We start from the raw sequence: 25,145 nt of genomic DNA on the forward strand, positions 1-25,145 counted from the left end.
TTTTGCGGGAGGGCATAGCTAGCTTTCTTTTGCGGGAGGGCATAAATAGCTTTCTTTTGCGGGAGGGCATAGCTAGCTTTCTTTTGCGGGAGGGCATGCTAACTATTGTATTGTGCAGGCAGTGGAATTTTTTTTTTTTTTTTTCAGTAGTACCACAGACTGACCATTGGGGACAAATAACTTGTGGTAGTGCTGTACAATCACTTTGACTACAATCCCATATATTAACAGGTGTACCATACAGCTTTCTGGGTCAGGCTATTAAGGTTCATAGTAGTTAACATTGTTCCTAGCGGACTAAATGTTCTACAGCGTGGTAAAGGCGTGCATAGCTTTTCTATGCATTACTTTCAGGCATGTGATTATCCTTGTTTTATTCTGAACAATTATCTCCAAAACAGATGTTTGTTTTCAAAAGTAATTTTTCATTGCAATGTTTCTTTTCGTTGTGCTCACAGTACAGTATTGTTTTGGGATGCTTTTTTTTTTTTATTTTTTATAAATTAGAACACGTTTGAGGAACCAGTTTGTAATGCAGACTTGTGTTTACAGTCCCTTTGACAACGGCACTGGCAGTTACATCACCACATTAATTCCACGTACTGTGTCCCTCTGTCGTGTGAGTGTCTGAGTTTAGCATGGGGTTCTTCCCCTGTTTCAGTTCCTGGGGCAATAGGAACTGAAAGAAAATGATGATTAAAGAAACTGGCTTTTATTCACACGCTATAGACACTGATCTCACTCTGCACACACACATCTATTACCAACTGTCTGTCAATTTTGCGTTTTGAAATGCACAACATTAACAATTGATTATCATAAAATAGAAAAGATGTATTTGTTACTGTGCATTATCAGGAGCTTTCATATGGCTCATAGTTAAAGGGTATTCTGGTAAAAAGGCAAATTATTTTCAGCAGTTTTAAATCGCTCAAATTAGCCATAATGCAATTGTAAGCGAACACACTTTCTATTCTAACAAATAGCGATTTTTATCAAGCGAATTGGGAGGATTCAAAACAATTTGAGACTGGGATTTAGAGATTTTAAAAAATATTGTCCATCTTTCCATTCATTTCAGTGATACATTTACATAGAGACCCAATACTTAAATTGTGAACCAGCACAAGGCTTGGACGTGATAGTCTGGTTCCTCTGTAACAGGGAAATGGGGTTTCCCTGTGCTCTAGTGGTAACCAGTGCCAGCCTAGGTAGCATGGGGCTGGAACCTCTATGAGGAGGGAGCAACAAAAATTTATTCAACTCTCCTTGTGCCTAATAGCCCTAGGGCTCTTCCCAGCACCCTGGGATGGTGGGTACTTAAGCAAATAATGATCGTAAAAAAGCAGACTGTAGATGCACTACATATCACAACAAGCCCTAGCAGCCATTGGTTGCTGCTGCTTGAGCTTGGGGAATCTACAAGTACCAGGAAGTCCGTGACTGCCAGTAGCAGTCCACATTATCTGTAATAGAAAATAATATTAACAAATCTTCAAATAAAGAGGTGAAAGCGGGCTTTGGGGGTTTCTTTAGCACCAAAATCTTGTTATATGATGTAGTCCAATGGGACTTTTCATCTGCGACATAGTCCAATTGGAAATAAAATGAAACCCTTTGAGATAATCACTACTGCTCTCTAGGAGCAGCCACCACAAAATGACATTGTCCTCAATTAAGCAGGAGAATTGAGAAAAGTGCCATTCAGAGGAGTGGTTCACCACGGTCTGGACAAACGAATGCACTGTGACGCCTACAGAAGTCTCTACAGCAGTGGAAGGTTGTGATGGTTCCGTAATATTGTGGTGCAAGGCTACAGCATATCGCTACTTAATGGTGGTACGAAGTGATCATCTGCATCTCATATTGCAGCATTTCTTTACTGATGGGAAGGGGGTATCTTGCTATATGACAGTGACTCCATCCACAGAGTACAGTGTCACTGGCTTTATTCTTCTCCTTTGACCACCTCAGTCACCAGATTCTAACTTTCTTTTAGAAGACTGGTCCGCCCCATCCCCCTCCTGCACAGTTCTAGACATTGTTCTATGCTGCAGCACATACAGGTTGAACTGGTCACTCGTGGTGCCCTTTTATTAATGTTCTCTGCCTGTGTCATCTGATTACTATGGGTTGTAACATATTTGTCCATGTTGCGCCTTGTTATTACATTTCCTCCATTGAGTCTTTGATGTTAAGACAATTGTGTATTTTAGCTGTGATTGATCATCATCATCATCACCATTTATTTATATAGCGCCACTGATTCCGCAGCGCTGTATAGAGAACTCGCTCACATCAGTCCCTGCCCCATTGGAGCTTACAGTCTATATTCCCTAATGCACACAGACAGAGAGAGAGACTAGGGTCAATTTTGATAACCGCCAATTAACCTACTAGTATGTTTTTGGAGTGTGGGATGAAACCGAAGAACCCGGAGGAAACCCACGCAAACATGAGTACAAACAAACTCCACACAGATAAGGCCATGGTTAGGAATTGAACTCATGACCCCAGCACTGTGAGGCAGAAGTGCTAATCACTTAGCCACCGTGCTGCCCCATATTGATTTGCCTTGACTCTTTAAGCACAACACATTGGATGATATTTACCAACAGTGGTATAAATTGACAGAACCAATTTGCTTCCATTAGTATAACTAGCACCAGAGTAACAACCTGTTGATTGCTATGGGTTAGTGCACATTTTCTCATCTATATAGCCCCACTGCAGATCTATCTCAAGCTCATATTACAGGTGATATCTAAGAGAAGTGTTTCCTATTTTAACCCTCAATAGCAATATTCAGCCTTCTCTTTTTTTTTTAATTCAACTTTCATCATAAAAAGTGTTTCTTTCGAGCTCCCGTCTCTACAGTATAATAGCCTGAGAACACTTTTCCATACGTGTCTCCTTGGCACTCCATTCACCAGACAACCAAAAAATAATTACGACCTATTGGTGCCTGTGGTATGTACTACATTTTGCATTGGGCTTCTCTGGGGCAGTTTTTTGGTACCAACAGTAAAAAGGAGATTAATTTGTCCCCGATGAACCTCTTGATGGTGTCATGAGGGTTTCTTGCAAATGCAGCTGTTTCCTCTGACTGTTCATAACTGTGTATCTTGTCCATATGGAAGTTAATCCAAGAGCAGTGAATGGAGGTTTTAGTGCAAAAGGCTTAACCTTTGTGCTGTTGTGTCTGTGCCCTCTGCAGGTTTGTTTTCCATCCTGTAGTCCAGTGTTACAGTTTAGACTTGAGAGCAGTGTGGCATAGTGGTTATGGTTGTGATCTTTTTAGTTGTGGTTTGAAAGCTCAGTGCCCACCAAACCTGTAGCTGATCTGTTATATGGAATGTTTTAAAGGAATATCCGGCATCCAGACATGGTTTATAGAAATGCTTGGTAAGTCAGCCCTTTTCTTGTGCTCAGCTTACATTATCACTATGTGGCAGGCTCTCAGGTGCCAGCCGTCCCTAGGCCATTTGATGACTTTCTTGCTGCACACACTGTGCCAGGGAACGGAAAGTCTACTCACTATTCCACCCACCTCTCTGTATGTCCGTGTTGTGGTTTGGGTATGAGTTGTTTGTTGGCTCCATCTTTATCATCCAGCTGTTAGTATAAAGGAGCTGTCTGCTCCTGTGTGTCAGACAGACGGGTGCTGGGCTGCCCACTTCCTCTGCTCTGGTGGGATTTTCTGCCAGGGCTTTGTCTGGATATGGACTGATTCATACATGAAACCCTCAGTGTGTCTGAGCGATAAAGCACAGCTAATGGCTTGCAGGTGCTGTTAGGTGAGCAGTGTCTGTCCTTTCCCACTGGGTACTTGGCAGGGTCGTCATGCTGGATGACTACTCACATGATAAACAGTTACGTTTTAACTTTCAGTGGACATGTATGTCAGCTGACACAAAGCAGTTGTGTGCAGATAACTGTAAGTTAGTTGTGAAAGAGAAGATCACTGCAATTACGAATGTATTTGTGCACTCTGTACATAGTATGACAGTCCACACGTGACTGCCCTCCTTACACAGAAACTCCACTTAATTTGGTTTACTTTTTCTTTATGGTGTCTCCTGGTTCCTCGAAGAGTTTTTTATACGGATGAAGATAAACGGATGAAGATATTATATAAGTTTCCTACATGGTGATATTTAGCCCTGCTCCTCACCTTATCAGTCTGGGTTCCCTTCTATGTAAAAGTGGGTATTTGGATGGGGTTTAAAGAACAAGGAGGAGAAGAGTGATATAGTGATTAAATAGTTAGATGTGCGTATAATGGTGAGCATGCCACCGTAATTCCCACAGCTCATCATTCCCCCTCCCCCCGTGATATATGTACATTCTGGACTGTGTGTGTAATATATATATATATATATATATATATATATATATATATATATATATATATATATATATATATATATATATATATATATATATATATATATATATATATATATATATAGTGTGTGTGTTAATACATGAAAAACACATGGGGGGTCTCAAGGAAAAAAGAAATTCCTTAAACTACACATTTTACCAAACCACTAGTATGTTACATGCAGTCTGCTTGTGTTGGGATGTCATCTTTATTTGTAGGTTTTTTTTCTCTCCTTTTCCTGACAGATTAAAATGTCTGTTTTACTGCTGGTGGGCAGTAATATCCGTTTTGTGCATTTGGACAGGCCAGACAATAGGGATAAAAACTATTAGAGATGTCTAATCCATCAAGCTATCACTTCCAGCATGACAGGAGCATTTAGCTGTTCAAATGGTTAACCCCTAACATCCCTAGTCACTTTATATAATCTGTGCATCTTTTCCCTGGTGCTCTGTCATATGTTTGCCTGTCAGAGTTTTTGGAAAACACCTTGTGATCTGGTTGGTGGTTGTTTAAACACGAGTGACCAAAGCTAAATGTGTCTCACCAGCCTTTGTATAGGAAAGAGCTACCTCCAAAATACAATATATTTCTTTTCACTCTCTGATTATTCTGCTCTTTTATTATGTTCTTTCAGTAAAGTTTATTAGCAATAAGCCTGGATGTGTTAGACTGATTAAGTGTTGAATGCTTTTACTGGTAGCCTGCGCTCTGCCCATTCACTGCTAACGAAGTCCATGTATCTCCATACAGCTACCAATCACTCTCCATGCCATGCAAACTTGTACCTCAATGTCCTAGTAATCCTATAGTGATCTTATTTTGTCATTCTCCTTTCTCATCTCTTATTTTCACCCATTCTGTATGAAACTTTTTGCACCCCTGAAACCTGTTGTGTGTGAAATACTGCATTACTTTTCTGGCCATTTACTTCTATTTGCACCCTTATGTCTGATATGCTTAATTTTTCTTCTGTAGCTCCCCCTTTGGATACATACTGTTACTGCATTAGCTGTGAGCCCAGTCGATATCGTTCTCCCTCTTCCTTCCATTGTCTGTTGTGTCATTTCCTTAGCTATATTGTGACTGTGAGCAGCTCTACCTTTAGCAGACTCACTGGCAATGGGATGTGTTTATCCCTTTTCCTGGAGATTATCTGTGCAAGCGCTCTCTGACAGTTACAATAACAAGGGCTGTGTGTTGTGTTTCCCAGAGAAAGGGCCCTCTCTGCTGAAAGATGTATAGCACTAATTAGAAATACATAGCATCCGGCCACATGGCAGCTTTCTCCTCACCGCCCGCTTCCTGCTTTCAGACAACTTTGACGACAGTTGGTTTATGTTTTCCATGAGTATAATGTTCTCTGAGAAACAAGAGAATGTGTCCCAGATCAGTGGGAAGAGCTGGTAATTTATGACCTTTCTTTAGCCCAGGTGGATTTATTACCTGTAGAAACAAATGTAAACCAAATCCTCATGTAAATTGCCCGCTATCCTGCTGAGTTTAGTAACGCTGTGTTCTTCACATCTGAATCTCTCTGATGCCCCCCCAATATGGGCACCTCAGAATGGAGTGTGTGTATAAGCTGTAATATTTAGACATCTGTTCTGTTCCATTGTCTTGTGCAGACAGTGTCTTGGCTTATAAAGAGTTATTGAGGCTGGAGTCTGTGCACAACTTTAATTACACTTTTAACACTTTTGCGATATACAGTATATTTATTTATTCATGGATTTTTAAGGCTCCACAGTGATCCATAGCGCCTTACAGCTGGGGAAAAACAGTACATAGATAAAGCTGAGACATACAAGGTAGACATATAAGGGTAGAGGTGGAAGCAAATTATAGGGAGGGACCTGCTCTTGAGAGCTTACAATCTAGTATATATGGGGGCATGTGTATATGTCTCTGTCCACAGAAAAGCAGCCGAAGTGCCACACATTGGGGGAATTCAATTGGCCGCATTATTGCAGCCTGCGCACTATTACTAGAGATGTTCACTGACCCCCGTGTTCTGGTTTTAGTTCTGGATTAACTTCGTGTTTTGGTTTTGGATCCCTATTTTTTTTTTACTAAAATCACATAATTTCCCCCCCCCCCCCCTACATTATTATTAACCTCAATAACACTAATTTCAAGTCATTTGCAGCAGTTCTTGCCAGTGATAAGAAGGCCATTGTCATGCCTGGGCATAAGACCCAAAAATCCACCTCTTGTGTCTGGAATTATTTTTGCCCAAATCCTGACAACAAGTTTCAAGCCATTTGTAGCATTGTAAAGCCACAGTCAGTAGAGGTAGGGACCTTAACCATCTAGGAACCTCATCCATGTTACGCCATTTGAAGCGAGTTCATGGAAAACTTTTGTGAAAATCAGAAACTTATGCTAAATAACAAGCCGTCCAGTATCGGCTACATCCCTTCTCAGCTAGATCCCAGCACCTGCAATCTACACCCCTAACACCTTCATCACAAATATCCTCACAAGTTAACGGAGTTAGTCCTGCATCCAAGTTTCTAAGGTGAGATGACTTCCCCCACTATCCAGGACTCCCCTCCCCACTATCCAGGACTCCCCTCCCCACTATCCAGGACTCCCCTCCCCACTATCCAGGACTCCCCTCCCCACTATCCAGGACTCCCCTCCCCACTATCCAGGACTCCCCTCCCCACTATCCAGGACTCCCCTCCCCACTATCCAGGACTCCTCCCCCCACTATCCAGGACTCCTCCCCCCACTATCCAGGACTCCTCCCCCCACTATCCAGGACTCCTCCCCCCACTATCCAGGACTCCTCCCCCCACTATCCAGGACTCCTCCCCCCACTATCCAGGACTCCTCCCCCCACTATCCAGGACTCTATTATTCTAGTATTAGATCTGCGTCCAGTATCCACTATTAATGCAGCTGGATTTAGACAGTTATATGAGGTCTTCTGCCCCCGTTACCAAATTCCATCACAACACCATTATACTAGAAAAGCTATTCCTCACCTCTACCAGAATGCCATTCTACCCACTGTACACTTAACCACAGATATGTGGACAAGCGGAACTGGACAAAGATTATATGATTGTGACAGCCCACTGGGTTGGTGATTCGCCTTCACCAGCAGGGACAGCTGCAGCATGTACCCAAGAACATCGCATTTTTCAGAGGCAGGCTACTCTGTGTATCATCTGCTTCACTAAGAGGCATGTTGTTGTTGTTGTTAATAATATCCTAGATTTGTAAGGCACCACAGTGCTCCACAGCGCCTTACATTAGAGAAGACAAGGACATACATAAAACAAGACACATGTAAAACAAGAACAGCCAAGGCAGACAAAATGAATGTAGACATGAAAACAAAGGGTATGGAGGACGCTGCTCATTAGAGAGCTTACATTCTAAAGGGAAGAGGGCACAGCTGAAACAAGAGGAGCGAGTGTGGCTCAGAGTGGAGATTGGGATAGTTGTGAGGGTTCAATAGTGTGAATAGTGTTATCGAGGATAAGGTCACCTCTAAAATAATAGAGGTTTTCAAAGAAGATCTACAGATTTGAAGGCTGTGGGAAAGTCTGATCAAGTGTGGTAGGGAATTCCATAAGTGGGGAGGAGTCTTGAAGGCAGGAGTGAGAGGTGGTTATCAGACATGAGACAAGGCACAGGTCAGAGATAATACCGCTGACAACCTGTTTGAAAAACTAAGAGATGTTATTGCAACATGGCTTATCCTGCTTGGACTCTCCTGAGGATATGTGATTTCTGATAACACCACCAAAATTTTTAGAGCATTACAGCGGGGGGAATTCCATCACATTCCCTGTTTTGCTCACACAATCAACTTGGTGGTACAGAACTTTTTTAAAAAATGACAATGATTTGTAGGAGATGCTGTCTTTGTCCTGAAATATTTAGGGTCATTTTCGGGATTCTGCAACAGCATGTAGGAGAATGCATCAGCTGCAAGAAGAGTAGAATTTAGGGTGAATGTACTTTAGTCCAGTGCAAGGTTCTGAAACCACTCAAAGTAGTCACCTGTGCAGACACTGTTGGCTTGAGTTATGTGATTCCCCTATTTAGGCTTTTTGTAAAAGCAGCAAGAGAATTTGAAGGAGGAAATGAAACAAAGCAATTCCACTAATCATGTTGGACTTGTAGATTAAGTACTTTATTCGCTTTGCCAAGATCCAAGAGTTATAAACATCTTGAAATCGGATCATTACATTTTGGCAGCTGTGCTTGATCCTAGGTTTAAGAGCTGTCTTCTTTCTTTCCAACTGACCCAGATCTCAAGAGATGCAATGAGCTCCTGGTCAGCAAGCTGACAGCTCAAGTGGAACATGACACAATGACGTCTCCTCCTTCAGTTTATCTGGAAATTGCTGCTAGGAAAAAAACTTGGCTTTCCCAAGACACCCAGTGGTGATGCAGATGAGTCTGTACAACATTTTGATTTTTGGTTTGGTCTAAAAGAATTGCCCAAAATTCGTGACGGCTCTTCCGTAAAATGAACTACAAATTCCATGAGGAAGGCCATTACCGGCAATTACATCAAATTACACAGACTTCTGTGATGGTGGATTCCAGCGGGGATGAATTAGTATTGTTTGAGGATTATATGTACACTGATGAGGGTGAATATGATGACAGTGTAGATTGCAGGTGCTGAGAGAAAGGAGCTAGCTGATGCTGGTAATATTTTGGGCAGAATGGCATGTTGGCGATTTTACGTTTTTCTACAGTAAACTTTCACCTTTATTAGTGAGTTGTTGTTTTTTTCTTTACAAAGGTACAACCTATTTATTTACATTTTTATTTCCCTGTCTTAAAACCACTATGCACTTGAACATAGACTTTAGCACATGAGGTAGAGGGATTAGTATCATCATCACTGAGACTGGAGAGTGACAATAACAATGCCACCCCTCCTGTTTCTGTATGAGCTATGACACAGTAGAATGTCACTGGAGACATTTAAGAACACTGACAGCCCTATTACAATTTCTGTTTCAGCACTGAACCCTGCCAGCTCTCCTGTTTCTGAGTGAGCTATTGTACAGTAAAATGTAACTGCAGATTTAGAAGACCAAGCCTGCCAGCCCCATTTCTATTTCAGCAATGACAATTAGCAATGGAGCTCTCCTGAATGTCACTGGAGACTTTGAAGAACACTGCTACCTCTCCTCTCTCTTTTCTACATATGACACTGCCCAACTGCACTAGAGACTGCCAAGAACTGTGCTACCCCTTCTATGTCCCTCTGTGGAATGGGGTTGGTTCACCGTAGAGGGCAGTTCTTATAGAATCCAAAACTCGCGAGATTTGAAATCCAACGGCGTAACAATGACGTTTTGCCTCGTTTTCAATTCTGAGGGTGCGCAAAAGTACCGAGACGGCTCGACTTGGTACTCGGATCTGCTAAGTTCGGGTGTGTTCTGTTCTCGGGGAACCGAGCCTGAGCATCTCTGACTATTACCGTTAGTGCAATAATTTTTAACGCTGAATTTTGCTCAGGGAGTCGCGAGCAGACATTTGGATTAAAATTACCGTATTAACTATAATAGTGCGCAGGCCGCGTTACTTTCAGCAGTAATGCGGCCAATTGAATTCCCCCCATAGTTTGAAAACAATTTTCATAGGTTGAAAATATATTAAGTGTGCAAAATAGACTCGTACCAGAATTAAAAAAATAAATAAATAGAACACTTACCTGATATGATGAATAAATCTTCTTATCTTATTCCTTACTGTGGCAAAATGTTCTGACACACTATGCATTTCCAAGCCTTTCTTTGTTTCTTGGGTGCTCTGATATCCTTACACATCATTTCCCCTACAGTGTCACTCTGTAACCTGTGAAACTGTTGGGGTTATATACCTACTGCAATGCCACTGTGGTTTACAATACATTGGGAGAACTATTAGGAAATTATGTGTAAGGATATCAGAGCACAAAAGAAACATTAAGAAAGGCTTGGAAAAGCATAGTGTGTTAGAACATTGTGCCACCCGCCATGCACACAATCCCTCTCTATTTAAATGTATTGGGATCAAAAATGTTGACAAACCATGGAGGAGGGGGGGGCGGGGGCAATGATATAAAACTCATCTCTTAGAAAGAATCCAAATGGATTTATAATATGGAGACCCGAACACCAGAAGGTCCCCTTATAGATTTTGAGTTGGGCTATTTCATATAAATTTTAAGTTTCATTATAAGCAATCATTTGATTTAATAGCCCGCTCACTACTTCATGAATAATGGCTTTATTATTCCCGTAGTGTACCAACATCAAACAACGTATGGAGGACTAAACGCACTCATATGTACTCGGAGAGCATTCAGCCAACTCTGTACTATATATTGCAAGTTACAGTACTTGTCAAGCCTAGCACTTTGTATCTATTAGGATCCAAAAGCGGTCTTTGAATTGTTTATATCAGGTTAATAGACATTTTTACTACAGTAACCCAATATGGAGTTTTGGCTCTTCTCATTGGCCACAGCAAGTGTTATTCATTTAACCGGACCAAATGGATGGGTCGGAATGAGATACTCTCTCCAGTATGAAGATCGGAGTCCCACTGGGAGCCTATGGTTTAGGGACCAACCAATCAAAGCGCAATACCAAAAAAAAGCACCTTTTATAAACTCTTCACCACCTATGTAGACCATCTATATCCCTGAGGAAGCCTGAAGGCAAAACACATTGGGTTGCACGTCTTTAACACCTACCGATCCTTTGATCTGCTCTCCAGCAAGAGCTAAACATGGAACAGACACACGAACCATCTATCGCATGCGAATTCAGGACGAAGTCGCGGCCGCGACCATCCCGTCTCCCAGACAACCACCTCAGTGTTCACCCCTGCAGCGGCGCAGATGAGAGGGAATCCAGAGGAAGAGCAACTCCAGCAAACCTACACTGAGTAAGTTTCTGGTTTAATACATCCCAACACTGTTCCACCCAAAGGGAACTTACCGACCCCAGATTCATACTTTTGGGCGGATGAAAGCAATTGTGAGTGATCACCACTCTGCATCCGATCAGCATTGATCTCACAATTTGAACTTTTACACCTACCACAGTGGTTCCCAAACTGTGCGCCTAGGCTCCCTGGGATGCCTTGGAGATCTTACAGGGGTGCTTCGGCCAGTGGTAAGCAAGGTGGGGGGCTACTTGGTAATTATTTTGGCTTACGGGTGCCTTGAAAAATTTTGTAGATTCTAAGGGTGCCTAGAACTGAAAAAGTTTGGAATCCACTGACCTACCATATGTTATAGTATTTGATAACTCAGTCTTTGATGATAAGTGTAATCCAAGATGTTATTGAATTCCTGGACAATTTCATTTGGATATAATCTTTCTGCCTAACCCGGTTACTGTTTTGTGATTCTACCACCATTTAACCCATATTGAGATCTGCATACCTTTGCTAAAGGGTTGCAACACCCAGATATATACTATTTATGAGCGTAAGAGACTGAGACAATTGGTTGCTTGTTTAAACGGCGAATTATGCATAAGATGATTATGGCAATTGCACTTTTTGATTGTATCTGCTGACTCAGCATTTCAGGTAAAATACACACCCATCATCATTGCGCCAAGGGGATTCTTTCTTCTATATCTATTCAAAGGTTAGGAACTTCCCTTTTACACAATTATCCCGCAGGCAGCAACGGCTTCAACCATTACACCATAAGGGAGCGCTGATCCTCACCCCCCTGTTTTCTTGCTCATTACTGAAAGTAATACGTTACCGCAATAACGCGGATTCAGCCTTATTGCGGTGCCACGGATTACCGTTGCGGCACGTTACTGTGAACCCAGGACCTGAATATGCCCCTATGTGTGGCGCTTTGGCTTCTTCTTTGTTTTTAGGTTGTGGCATTTGCAGATAAATGCTTGAAAAATTTGAAGCTGCCTACTCTATTGTGGCATTATTAAAGCACTTTTTGTTTGGCTTGCTGTTAACACAAATCACTATTTGGTTGACATCTAGCAATCCACACATGCAAAGAAATCAAACCATAGATGTCTATAATTTAAGTTTTGTGTAATGTGAAATGACACAGGGAAAAGTATTGAATGCATGAAGAAAGGGAGGTGCAAAAAATGCATAGAAAGCCAAAACACCAGCTGAAATCTATCAGTTATTAGAAAGCAATCCTGCCAGCCTGTTTGGCTACAACTGATGGCCTATATAAAGGTGTCTCATTACGAAGGTGTCACACAAGAAATATCTCATGATGAGAGAGCTCTTTGCTTTTACACAAGACTTTCGCTACCTTTATTGTTGCAAAACATACTGATGACATTGGTTACAAAAGGATCTCCAAACTGCTGAATGTTCCAGTGAGCACTGAAGGGGCTATAATCCAGAAGTGGAAAGAACATCATTTCACCATAAACCGGCCATGACCAGGTGCACCTTGCAAGATTTCTGACACAGGAGTGAAAAAATTATCAGAAGAGTTGTCCAAAAACCAAGGACCACTTGTGGAGAGCTTCAGAGAGATCTGGAATTAGCAGGTACAATTGTTTCAAAGAAAACAATAAGTAATGCACTCAATTGCCATGGCCTGTATGCACGCTCACCCCGCAAGACTCCTTTGCTGAAGAAAAAACATGTTGAAGCTCATTTAAAGTTTGCTGCACAACATTTGTACAGTCCTGTGAAATACTGAGAGAATATAGTGTGGTCAGATGAGAGCAAAATTAAACTCTTTGAATGCCATAATACACACTATGTTTGGAGGAGAAATGGCACTGCACATCACCCCAAAAACACCATACCAACAGTGAAGTTTGGAGGTGGGAACATCATGGTGTGGGGCTGTTTTTCTGCACACAGTACTGGCATACTGCATATAATCGAAGGAAGGATGAATGGAAAAATGTACAGAGATCCCTTGATGATGAAATTCTGCTGCCATCTACCAGGATGCTGAAGAAGAAATGAGGGTGGACATTTCAGCAAGACAATGATCCCAAACACACAGCCAAGGACACTCTCAATTGGTTTCGGAGAAAGAAAATAAAGCTGCTAGAATGGCAGAGCCAATCACCTGACTTGAATCCAATTGAAAATGTATGGAAAGAAGTAAAGATCAGAGCTCACAGAAGAAGCCCACAGAACCTTCAAGATTTGAAGACTATAATCATTGAAGAAAAAGGCAAAATCACACCTGAGCAATGCATGCGACTCGTTTCTCCATACAGGAGGCGTCTTGAAGCTGTCATTACCAACAAAGTGTTTTGTACAAAGGATTAAATAAATTTCAGGAAGCTTGAATACTTTTTCCCTGTGTCATTTCACATTATCACACAGAACTTTTAGTTTATGGACATCTATGGTTTGATTTATTTGCGTGGATTGCAAGGGTTTTTGCTGACATTTGGTGTAAATTTCATTACAATAGCCACATTAAATATACATTTACTGAGGCAAATGTTGTGTTCACAAAATGTGTGTGTGTGTGTGTGTGTGTATATCTATATCTATATATCTATCTGTGTGTGTGTATGTATGTATGTATGTATGTATGTATGTATGTATGTATGTATATATATATATATATATATATATATATATATATATATATATATATATATATATATATTATAGAGATTTTGTTTTAGACATGTTACACATATTTGCATTTTTGCTGCAACCTTTGCTGATGTAAAGGCTTTATTTAAAAAGCGCAGTGATCCTGGGAATGAGCCAAATTGTTCTCTCATATTATTGGTGTACCATTGATTGTCATTATTGGCTGCAGTAATGTGACATAAGCAGTAGGGAGCAACCACAGAGTATTTTACAGCTGGAATACAAGTATTTTAAAACTAGGCCGTTCTTGAGTAGCTGGAATTCAGCGCTTCATAGTGGATGCTTGCGGAAGGTATTTGCTTTAGTAGCACATTGGTTGCTGTTGGAATGGTTAGTCCTGTGGTGGCCTAGTCTGGGCACATTGCAACTTAAGATCCCTGCCTTACTTGTTAGTCTGTGTTTTTTCTGGGGGGGGGGGGGGGGGTTAGCAAGCGTCTTCAGCACTTGAGCTAAACTGTGTATCTCGTCTCTTCTGATTCATCTTAACCATCCCTGTATAGAACATCTTTTAGATTGCTTTTCTGCATAAACATTGTTTCCTGTGAAATCTTACACTTGTTGAGGTGGCTGTCAATTCGCTTCCTCATTCGTTACCTCCTTACTGTTTGGACCATCAATTGAGTTGATAAAGTTTATTGAAAATGTTTAGTGCCAACTACATGGAGTCACACTGGGATTGAAGCAAGAGCTTGTTTGTTTTTTTTGTTTTGTCTTTTTTTTCCTCTTTAGCATTGATGAAGCGTCAAATCCCTGTATGCCTTACCAGTCTGTATTGTGGAGCTATCGTGTTGATTTGGGCTTATGCTTGGCTTATTCTTCCAGGTTATATCTGGGACAGAGTTATGACAATTCCTTGTACCCTAGCATAGTGATAACCTGGTCCTTGGTACTGTGGTGACCATATCTACTATTTGCTAAAATTCCTGGACCAGTTGGTTATGGAGAATAGAATAGATTGCAGGTTTTTAGCACATGCCTCCTTGGGCAGGTTAATCAATGTTCTGCTTGGGGGGATCAACACTGAAGGCTCCTGCTCAGGAACTAGTGTGGCATTATAAAGATAGAGCACAATACTGTTATACTTAGTTTACCACTTGTTATATTACAGAGCACAAAAGTGTATAAATTCCATTTAAAGTCACCCTTTTTCCAAGGCTGACTTTGCCATAACGCCACCTTTGGACTTTGGTTTAAGCAGGTGGCCTGGAGAACTGAGTATATATTAGAGTTTAAGGAGTTTATACCATAGAAAAAAAAACATTCTAACAGCACCATTAAAGTTGTATCAAAGTCATGAAAACGCCTATTCTTGTTAACGCTGTGTGCAAAGTTTAATTGTCTTTAAACCGACTGACTTTTTTTTTTTCTTTGTGTAAATTCAGAAGCTGTTCTGTTTTAAGGAACACAATGTTTTTTTGTAAAAGAGCAGAACTCCTGTACTATGGACTTGTGACCATATAAAATATTAGACTTGGTTTATATCAAAAAAAGCTACTCATCTCTTGATCAATCGCTTGGGCAGTGCTTTGTTGTAGGAGCAGGGTGTCATTGAGGAGCCACAAAAATTGCTGTGAGGTACAGGTGCTGCACTCATCATAACTGCTGCATGGCTGGACCTGAACACTTCACTGAAGCTGGATTATGGGGAGCAAAGGTTGGCTAATATTAGATCGATTCAGGAATAAACATTATGGGGTGTTGAGATGGATGGACTCCTTGGCAGAGGTGTTTTTCACCCACCATGCTGCTCGATAATTGTGTTTGATAAGGGATGATAACTTCCATCTTTAGAAGGACCCATAGATCAAAGAACAGGAGGTGATTTGTTCAATTATCCTTAACATTTTCTCCAATGATTTGGCCCTTGGCTGACTGTGCTTAGAGGTAGAAGAATGCATTCTACCTCAAATTGTGGCGTGTGTGAGGCGAGGGTAATCGTGAGGTGGTAGTACGTGTCGCCATATGGGTGATGGGTCAGTCATTGTTTCTTATACCCAGTCCTCGCACACCCCCAAGTAGCTAATTTTTTCAGAATCTCTTTAATTATGCCCAGGTGACTTAGTTTACCTGTCTGGGTCATTAAGTATCCTACCTGTTTCTGTAGACAAGTCATTGAAACATGAGCTGCTTGAGGTGCAGCACTTTGGATCTTGTATAGCTGTGGTCCTTTTCTTTGTGACTTTAATACTATTAACATTCAAGGCAACAGTGGCTTATAGAAGCTGAAGTGCATTTTGCGGCTTATCATATTGATTTGGATACTCTGCATATTTCGTGTTTGCCAGGGATGCAATCCTGACATGTAGAGTTTGAGAGGAACAACGTGGGAGTGGATTAGGTATATACCCATTTGAAATTTAAGTAGTTCAGGAGAGTGTGGGGAAAAGCCATTGGTGTCCAACACATTGTAAGCTCGGTCGACAGGATTGGTGATTACCTCGTTGCTCCACCTAGATGGAACTCTAGGAGATTGTTTAGTGAGGTTGAAAGAGGTACCCTTTACCACTGGGTAAGATAAACTGGGGTTTAACATTTTTCTATTTGTGTTAGCGGGGATCATTCTCTGAGTGGAGACACGACAGTCCCTGGTCTATCTTATTATAATGGCAGACTTTGTCCATTATCGGACTTCTCTTCCTGATCCAGTTGAGGTCACCTTGGCCATTATATCTGCTACTGCTACCTAGAACTCAATGCCAAAGGCACTCTTCGGTTCTCTGATGTCTCAGATAAACAGTAAGGCATCAGAGGAGGGAGTTCTGTTGAGATCGAATCTACACCCCTGCCAGGTCATCTGGAATGTCTTCCACACTAGTGATTGGTAGGCTGAGGTGTGTGTGGTTTTTTTTTTTTTAGTTTTTTTTTTTTTAGTTTTTTGTTTTTGTTTGGGTCATATTGCCTTGTTCAGCCTTTTTGTGTGCCTGCTCCATATTAAAGGAGGTTGGACTGTGCTTTGCTAATGGTTGCAGAAATTGAGGCATGGAGCAGAGCAAACATGCATCTGGGCTCATCCAGAGTGCTCACACTGTCCATGGATTACATTTAGTTTGATCTTACACAATTATGAATTTTTGAATGTTGTCCCCATGTTTGCGTGGGTTTCCGCCCACATTTCGGAAACCTACTAGTAGGTGAATTGGCTGCTGAAAAAATTAACCATAGTCTGTGTGTTAGGGAATTTGGACTGTAAGCTCTATTGGGAAAGGGACTGATGTGAATGGCAAATATTCTCTGTACAGCGCTGTGAAATTGGTGGCGCTATATAAATTGAGAATGATGAAGTTTTGATGGGGTTTTTTTTTTCTTCTTTCTTACGTTGGAAATAGGGATTTTTTTTTTTTTAATACATCTATTTCTCATCATTAAAATCAAGCCGAATTGTGTAATCTTGGCTTTCCAAGTCCTCCTGCCTCATACTAACATTGAGTCATTCATTACCGCAGAATTCAGTAGACAGCCAGCCAGCTCCAGACTAATGTTAAGTACTGTAAAACATTCACAGTGAGGTTGCAGTGTGAAAGTATTGGGATGGTGCGTTGGATTGAGGATAGACATTCCCTCTAACAAGCTAACTTTATTGTAGTATGCATGCAGTTTGCCCAACTATTTGGTATTAAGGCCCCTAAAAAGACAAGAAACAATTATTTGGAAAATCTTGTTTTTAATTTTGAATTGCTTAGAAAATAAAGAAGTGGAAAACTCAGTTTTTCCGTGTTAATAAAATGGTAAAAAGCGCCAAATATGGTTTTCACTGCATTACTTCTTAGTAGCACTTGTATTGATATGTAAAATCTGTTGGTATACATTTGCCTTCTTTTTTTCCCCATGCAGATCGTCATTCAGAGGGTTCCCGCTCTCCAGTACAGGACCAAGCCACCTCTCTGGGACTCTCAATGTTCTCTCTTCTGGTGACTAGATGCATCCAACTGCTGATCATCTTAAAAACTGAGAAATGTAGTTCCGGAGGCAGTGGTGAGCGGTGTATTGCAAAGCGTTAATGTTCCATATAATATAAGCTGCAATGTTAACTGGACTCTACTCTTCCCATTCAGCTGACATAGCGGATAATGACGTAGGAGTCAAAGTTTCAACGATTCCACTTGATCTGAAAGAGCTTCTGCCTAGTGTCAAGGTGTGGTCAGACTGGATGCTGGGCCACCCTGAGACATGGAATCCACCACCCAGTCCGCTGGTGACCTGCAAAGAGTAAGTCCCATATATTGATCTTCATTCACACATACATGTTTCTCAACATTGGTTGTAATTGAATGTGAGCAAATTCCTGTATATCAATATACCATCCCAGGAATATTTAAAATATTTGCTGGTGGTAACACTATATATAAACAATGTGATAAGAACAATAACTGGCACTGTTTTATATGTACTGGCAAAGGAGGAAGCATTGCATGTGGGCGTCTCATTTAGTCCTCTGTCTTGTGCCCTTATTTATTTTTTCCTATATTTTATAAATCGCTTGTTTTTACATGGGCGTAAAAGCAAGTGATGTAGTCGTATGATATATAGTGCACATAGCAGCCAATGCTGATCTTTATATTTACATGTGATGTATTACATGTGGAGCTCTACAATGTGCTAGCAGTAGCTGCACAGTTCTTGTATTAAGTGCTGGGAGATGATGGCAAAGCATTGGCTTTTTTCACAGATTTATTTATTTTTTTGTTGGTAAAACCCACAGATGGGTTGAACTCTTACATATGTACAGCTCAGTCCCTCTCATACCTAATCGCTTCCTTGTTACACTTTAGACTGTCGGCACTTTAGTGCTGCAAACACTAGCACTTCTCTAGTTGTAACGACACCAGCTTCAAAGCTTTAGTCTTTCAATTTATTTTCCGCATATCAGTTGGAAAATGTTTATTTTGAATTTTTATTGATCAGGCGAAGGCATTGTACCCAGTGGTATCACAATAGATGCGTTTACCAGCTGTTCATTTTTGTTTTAAATCTAGTATGTTGCTTTTAACGGGGCGACATTCGAACCCTAAAGCGAAGGAGTCATTGGGCTAGATTTACTAAGCTGCGGGTTTGAAAAAGTGGGGTAAGTTGCCTATGGCAACCAATCAGGTTCTAGCTGTCATTTTGTAGAAAGCACTAATTAAATGAAAGCTAGAATCTGATTGGTTGCTATAGGCAACATCCCCACTTTTTCAAACCCGCAGCTTAGTAAATCTAGCCCATTGAATCACTTTATGAATGGTCTGCATGGCGCACAGTAGTATGGTTATTAAAAATTCTGCAATATCGCCGTATTAGCATTTATTAATACAGTACTACTAAAATACTAGTATATTACCCAGCCCTAGCCACAGACACCCTTAATACCACAGCCCCCAGAGAGAATTCCTCGCTCACCACACACTAAATCTGTTAAGTATCTTATCAAGGAACGGGAAGTAATTGTGATCTATAATGTCCTAGGTATATTAGATAATTTATTTTGGCTTTTTAGTTGAATTTTTATTATTAATAGCACCATTCTTGTAACGTGAAATGTATAAGTGAAGATCAAGAAAAACATGTATTCTAAAGCATTTCAAATGTGTCTCACAGATTGCATTGTGTAGACAACCTTTTTTGCACCACCACACCTACGTTTTTGTTTAGTTAGCTAGTCTAATTTTTCTGCTTTTCTCATTTATATTGATTAATATAAGACTAGTACATGTTTACTTTAATAATTTGATTATACACTGGCTCTAACCAACTTTGACATTTTCACTTTCTTACATCATGAAATCAAAATGGATTTATTTGGGGATTCTTAACACTGATCCATGGTGCAAATTAACAGCCTCCCAGTGGTAGGTCAGTTACTTTAATTTGCAGAGCAAACCCTTTTGTTGTCTTCCTGGAATATCTGAACAAAAAAACAAAATCCTGCGCAAATCCATAATCTCCCCTCCCCTTGTAATGCTTTTATAATGCACAATATTTATTGCTGTGGGAAGTATCAAGTTTTTGCAATATTCTTGCATTATTCAGCTTATTGGTAATTTTCAATGACCTTTCAGAAATATGCTTTGAGTGCTTATAATGAAGCTTCTGTTTGGAAATGCGCTAACCAACTTTGGAACCTCTCATAGATAGGTATATTTGTTTTGAAATAAACTTAAATACTTTAATTTTAAACAGGTGACATCTAAAACAAATTTGTTCCAGGATTTATTCAGGTATAGCTTGGCAAAGGGGATGAATACATATGTACATTTTTTGTTTTACGTTCATAGTCTTTTATTTCTATTGGGAGTTATAGTCCTGTTATAGAAAACGAAGTATCCTCTGTCCTAGAAGGATGACCGGAAAGAATTTAAATGCTGTTTTAATTGTAATTCGCTACTTGGATGGTAAAACTAGTCTGTGTAGGTGTGTATATTATACACGTCCACAAGCCTCAAAGGACAAACCCGTTTGGTTAGATTAACATCTGGGTTGACATATCGTTTCTAGTAAAAGTACATTTTGCACATAGACAGTGGTACGACTGGTTGGTAAGAATACAGACCCTGATAAGCCTGCACCTTAAGCAGCTTTCTATTCCACTGCTTGACACTTGCAAGTCAATATATTCAGTATGTATGTTTTTCTTTGTAGCTATGCCTACTGATTAAACTTCTTTTGTCTTTCAACCCTGTCATGCGTGTTTTAAGAATCCTTATTTACATTTTGGGTAGTCTGTTTTCCACATGGTATTTGTGAATTCAAATATACAATAACTAATAATACAATAATGCAACTCAACAATTAAAGTGCTATAATGTACAGCCAGCGATTCAGCAACAAAACCGTTTTAATCTGCTCACGTATGCGGTGGTTTTATGTGTTTTAATTGGATGATTTCATTTGTTAAGATGTTAAACATTCGCAGTAAAAAGATTACTTAATTATTAATGTTCAATCTGCCCAAACTATACATCTGTTTCTAAAATAATGGGTCAAGAATGAGAGTTAATGCCGTTTGTGTTCTATCACAATGTTTAGCTTGCACTGTGTTAGATTATGGATTTATAAATACTGCTGCCTGGCTGGTATTTGGAAATTAGGGGATGTAGTCAATCTGTCGATGCTGAACCTGTCGACAGCCAGTCTGACGCCAAAATGTCGACAGTCAGAAATGTCGACAGGTTCAAAGTGTCTATGTGGTTAAAATGGCAATATTGTGATTGTCAACAGGTAGTAAAGTCAACAATGACTGACTGTTGACATTTTGGTGTAAGCAGTGTGACTGACAGATTGTACCCAACATGAACTAAGAAGGGTGTAGAAATAAGAAACCCATTTGAAGACTATATTATGGAACATATACATGTAACTGCTGACCTTTGTATATGGTAAAAAGCAGGACATACCTTAACATGCCGCGGCTCAGTTGTGTCCTTTGTCTTTGTGAGTACAGAGGTCGTTTTTACTATAGTGACCAGTAACGTATATTGCAAGTGTTTTGTCAGTGCATTGAAAGTTAAATGCTATTGTTCTACCTCTGTTGTACCCAAAGAATGTCAAATACTGATGCATAGTTGAAATATTTAATGTCCTTCATGTGGTGTGTTCAGATACCAGTAACTCTTACATTTACCATTGCTAATTGTATGGGAGAGATGGATATGGAGAGGGGGGAGACGCGATGGATGCGGAGAGTGGGGGAAGACGCGATGGATGCGGAGAGTGGGGGAAGACGCGATGGATGCGGAGAGTGGGGGAAGACGCGATGGATGCGGAGAGTGGGGGAAGACGCGATGGATGCGGAGAGTGGGGGAAGACGCGGTGGATACGGAGAGTGGGGGAAGACGCGGTGGATGCGGAGAGTGGGGGAAGACGCGGTGGATGCGGAGAGTGGGGGAAGACGCGGTGGATGCGGAGAGTGGGGGAAGACGCGGTGGATGCGGAGAGTGGGGGAAGACGCGGTGGATGCGGAGAGTGGGGGAAGACGCGGTGGATGCGGAGAGTGGGGGAAGACGCGGTGGATGCGGAGAGTGGGGGAAGACGCGGTGGATGCGGAGAGTGGGGGAAGACGCGGTGGATGCGGAGAGTGGGGGAAGACGCGGTGGATGCGGAGAGTGGGGGAAGACGCGGTGGATGCGGAGAGTGGGGGAAGACGCGGTGGATGCGGAGAGTGGGGGAAGACGCGGTGGATGCGGAGAGTGGGGGAAGACGCGGTGGATGCGGAGAGTGGGGGAAGACGCGGTGGATGCGGAGAGTGGGGGAAGACGCGGTGGATGCGGAGAGTGGGGGGAAGAGAGGTGGATGCGGAGAGTGGGGGGAAGGAGAGGTGGATGCGGAGAGTGGGGGGAAGGAGAGGTGGATGCGGAGAGTGGGGGGAAGGAGAGGTGGATGCGGAGAGTGGGGGGAAGGAGAGGTGGATGCGGAGAGTGGGGGAAGGAGAGGTGGATGCGGAGAGTGGGGGAAGGAGAGGTGGATGCGGAGAGTGGGGGAAGGAGAGGTGGATGCGGAGAGTGGGGGAAGGAGAGGTGGATGCGGAGAGTGGGGGAAGGAGGGGTGGATGCGGAGAGTGGGGGAAGGAGGGGTGGATGCGGAGAGTGGGGGAAGGAGGGGTGGATGCGGAGAGTGGGGGAAGGAGGGGTGGATGCGGAGAGTGGGGGAAGGAGGGGTGGATGCGGAGAGTGGGGGAAGGAGGGGTGGATGCGGAGAGTGGGGGAAGGAGGGGTGGATGCGGAGAGTGGGGGAAGGAGGGGTGGATGCGGAGAGTGGGGGAAGGAGGGGTGGATGCGGAGAGTGGGGGAAGGAGGGGTGGATGCGGAGAGTGGGGGAAGGAGGGGTGGATGCGGAGAGTGGGGGAAGGAGGGGTGGATGCGGAGAGTGGGGGAAGGAGGGGTGGATGCGGAGAGTGGGGGAAGGAGGGGTGGATGCGGAGAGTGGGGGAAGGAGGGGTGGATGCGGAGAGTGGGGGAAGGAGGGGTGGATGCGGAGAGTGGGGGAAGGAGGGGTGGATGCGGAGAGTGGGGGAAGGAGGGGTGGATGCGGAGAGTGGGGGAAGGAGGGGTGGATGCGGAGAGTGGGGGACGGAGGGGTGGATGCGGAGAGTGGGGGACGGAGGGGTGGGGGACGGAGAGGGGGGAGGGACAATTTGTTTTTTTGAAAGTAATATTTGGATAAAGAAATGGCAATGTTTTTCGGCTTAAGGAAATTGCTAATATTCTAAAGTCAAATAGCATTAATAATGACCTGCCCACACTAGATATTTGATTTGAAATCAGATTTTTTTTTTTCTTAATTCGTTTACTTCACCCCCTCCTCCTTCTAGAGAGAATCAAGTTTTTCGTTTGTTGGCTCGGCAGATTTTTCCTGCTGACCTCACAGTTCATTGCTATAAAGAAAAATGATGTGTCCAGGGACCAGTGTTGAGGGAAATTTGGGCAAAAATTGTACATTTTTCTATATTCTTTTACTTATAGCGCTGATTTGAAAATTCTGTCCCTGTAGATTAGGATCTGATTGTGTCTGCTGGTGCTTATTTAACCCATCCTCATCGCCTTCATTTGCTGTATCAATTGTTCAGGGATGATTACCTTGCAGAACATGACTTTTTTTCAATACATTGCTATTGAGTCTACTGCAAGACATTACAGATTTAGCCCTAATGAGCTTCTACATGTAGTTAAAGAGATAAATGTAGAGAGAGATGTGATTAAAAAAGTGTCCCTAATATCCCTTTGTCCAAAAGGATGTCTACTGATTGAGTTGTTTGTCAGTGATTGGGTGGGCACTGTGTAAACTTTGGGGGGAAAAAAAAAATGTTGGTTTCTATTGTCCTTGATGAATCTGCAACAGTGTGACTGAAAGAGCAGCACAGGGGAAGATATGAGTTCTGACATACTGCGAAAAGAGCAGGAGAGCTGCCAGCATCCCGCCTGCCTTATGCCGTGACGCTGTGTTCTCTGATTCCTTCATCCGTTACTCTCAGAAACTGGAATAGTCGGGGGACTTTTGAGAACCATCAAGTTCTCTGCAGCTGCGGCGCTTGGTTTATTGCTCTCAGCTGGCACTTGAACCCCGGTCTCTGGCTTTGGAGCGTTTCCCAGCTCCGATCCCTGGAGCTTTCTCTACAGCTGTGTGACACCGTGCTGACCCTGTGTGAGGATAGGAAAATAGAAGCCATGCCAAGCCAGAGTTTCTTTTTCATTTGGAGTCTGGCTGCCTGCCCATGACCAGGGTTACATAATGGGAAACACAGGCAGGGCTGCGGGGCCAGCGCTGCCCCAGTCAGCCTGGGGCTCCATCCTGCCATGCCATACATCTTGCAGGCTGAGCCTAAGTGTGTGGATTGCTGTATGGAGGTCTCCCACCTCTGTTTGTTTTTATTTCTAGATCTCCCTTCCCTTCCTGTGCCTCATCTCTGATGTCCTGTGTTAGGCTAGAGGGGAGAGGGCTGGTATGTTGTGATTGAAAGGCAAGGTTACAGGGTGAAGATGAGTAAATTCAGGGCACCTGGCTGTTTTTGGGGGCACCCCTGTACATATTCCACCTTCTTCCCTTCCTCTGTGGTGGTCTAGTGACAATGTACAAAAAGGAGACTTCAGACTTTCAGCCTTGTGTATGTAATGAAAACCATTCGCTCAGATTATTGAGCGAGGTTAAAAATTGTATTTAGACAGGGCTCAACTTCTGTTACATCTTTCCACTGCTGCCGAATAGATATATTCCCAGAGATGGATAGACTGCACATGTGAACTTAGCTGCTAAATTATCATGTTTTTGATATTCCACAGTTCTGCAGCTGCTGGTTTCTCTTTTTTTTTTATTGTTTCAAAAGTCTGCTGGGGATTAAGGGTTAATAATCAGTCGAACATAGGTTAACCCTTTATAAAATTGACATCTGTGCGAGCAACAGGGTAAATGTGTAAAGCAAGTAACTTCCTTGCTGCTGATGTGACTGCTCGTTAACCTACATATTATTGTTAGCAGGAATGGCTTAAGTGTCGCGTGACTCAAGCCTTGCCGGGGCCAGAGGTGCGTAGTACGCTTTTGCTTTTTAATTCCGCAGGATGCCATTCTGCACTTTTAAATTCACCTTTTGCAAAATGTATAATGTCTGGGAGGAATTCAGTTCTCCGATGTCTGGCTACGATCATTTCCGAGTACTACAGTACCCAAACATCTCTGATTTCTTTTTTTG

General features: G+C 42.1%; 1 protein-coding gene across 1 annotated transcript in view; it reads left to right on the top strand.

The window, feature by feature from the left end:
* SMG6 (SMG6 nonsense mediated mRNA decay factor) overlaps positions 1 to 25,145 on the top strand; it is a 176,780-nt gene that overhangs the window by 58,392 nt on the left and 93,243 nt on the right. The window contains exons 11-12 of the mRNA XM_075196679.1: positions 17,822 to 17,962; positions 18,043 to 18,196. Of these exons, the coding sequence (XP_075052780.1) occupies positions 17,822 to 17,962; positions 18,043 to 18,196 (295 nt within the window). The remainder of the gene's footprint in view (positions 1 to 17,821; positions 17,963 to 18,042; positions 18,197 to 25,145) is intronic.

Source organism: Mixophyes fleayi, chromosome 2, assembly GCF_038048845.1.
Source record: "Mixophyes fleayi isolate aMixFle1 chromosome 2, aMixFle1.hap1, whole genome shotgun sequence".
In the NCBI taxonomy this organism is placed as follows: Eukaryota; Metazoa; Chordata; class Amphibia; order Anura; family Limnodynastidae; genus Mixophyes; species Mixophyes fleayi.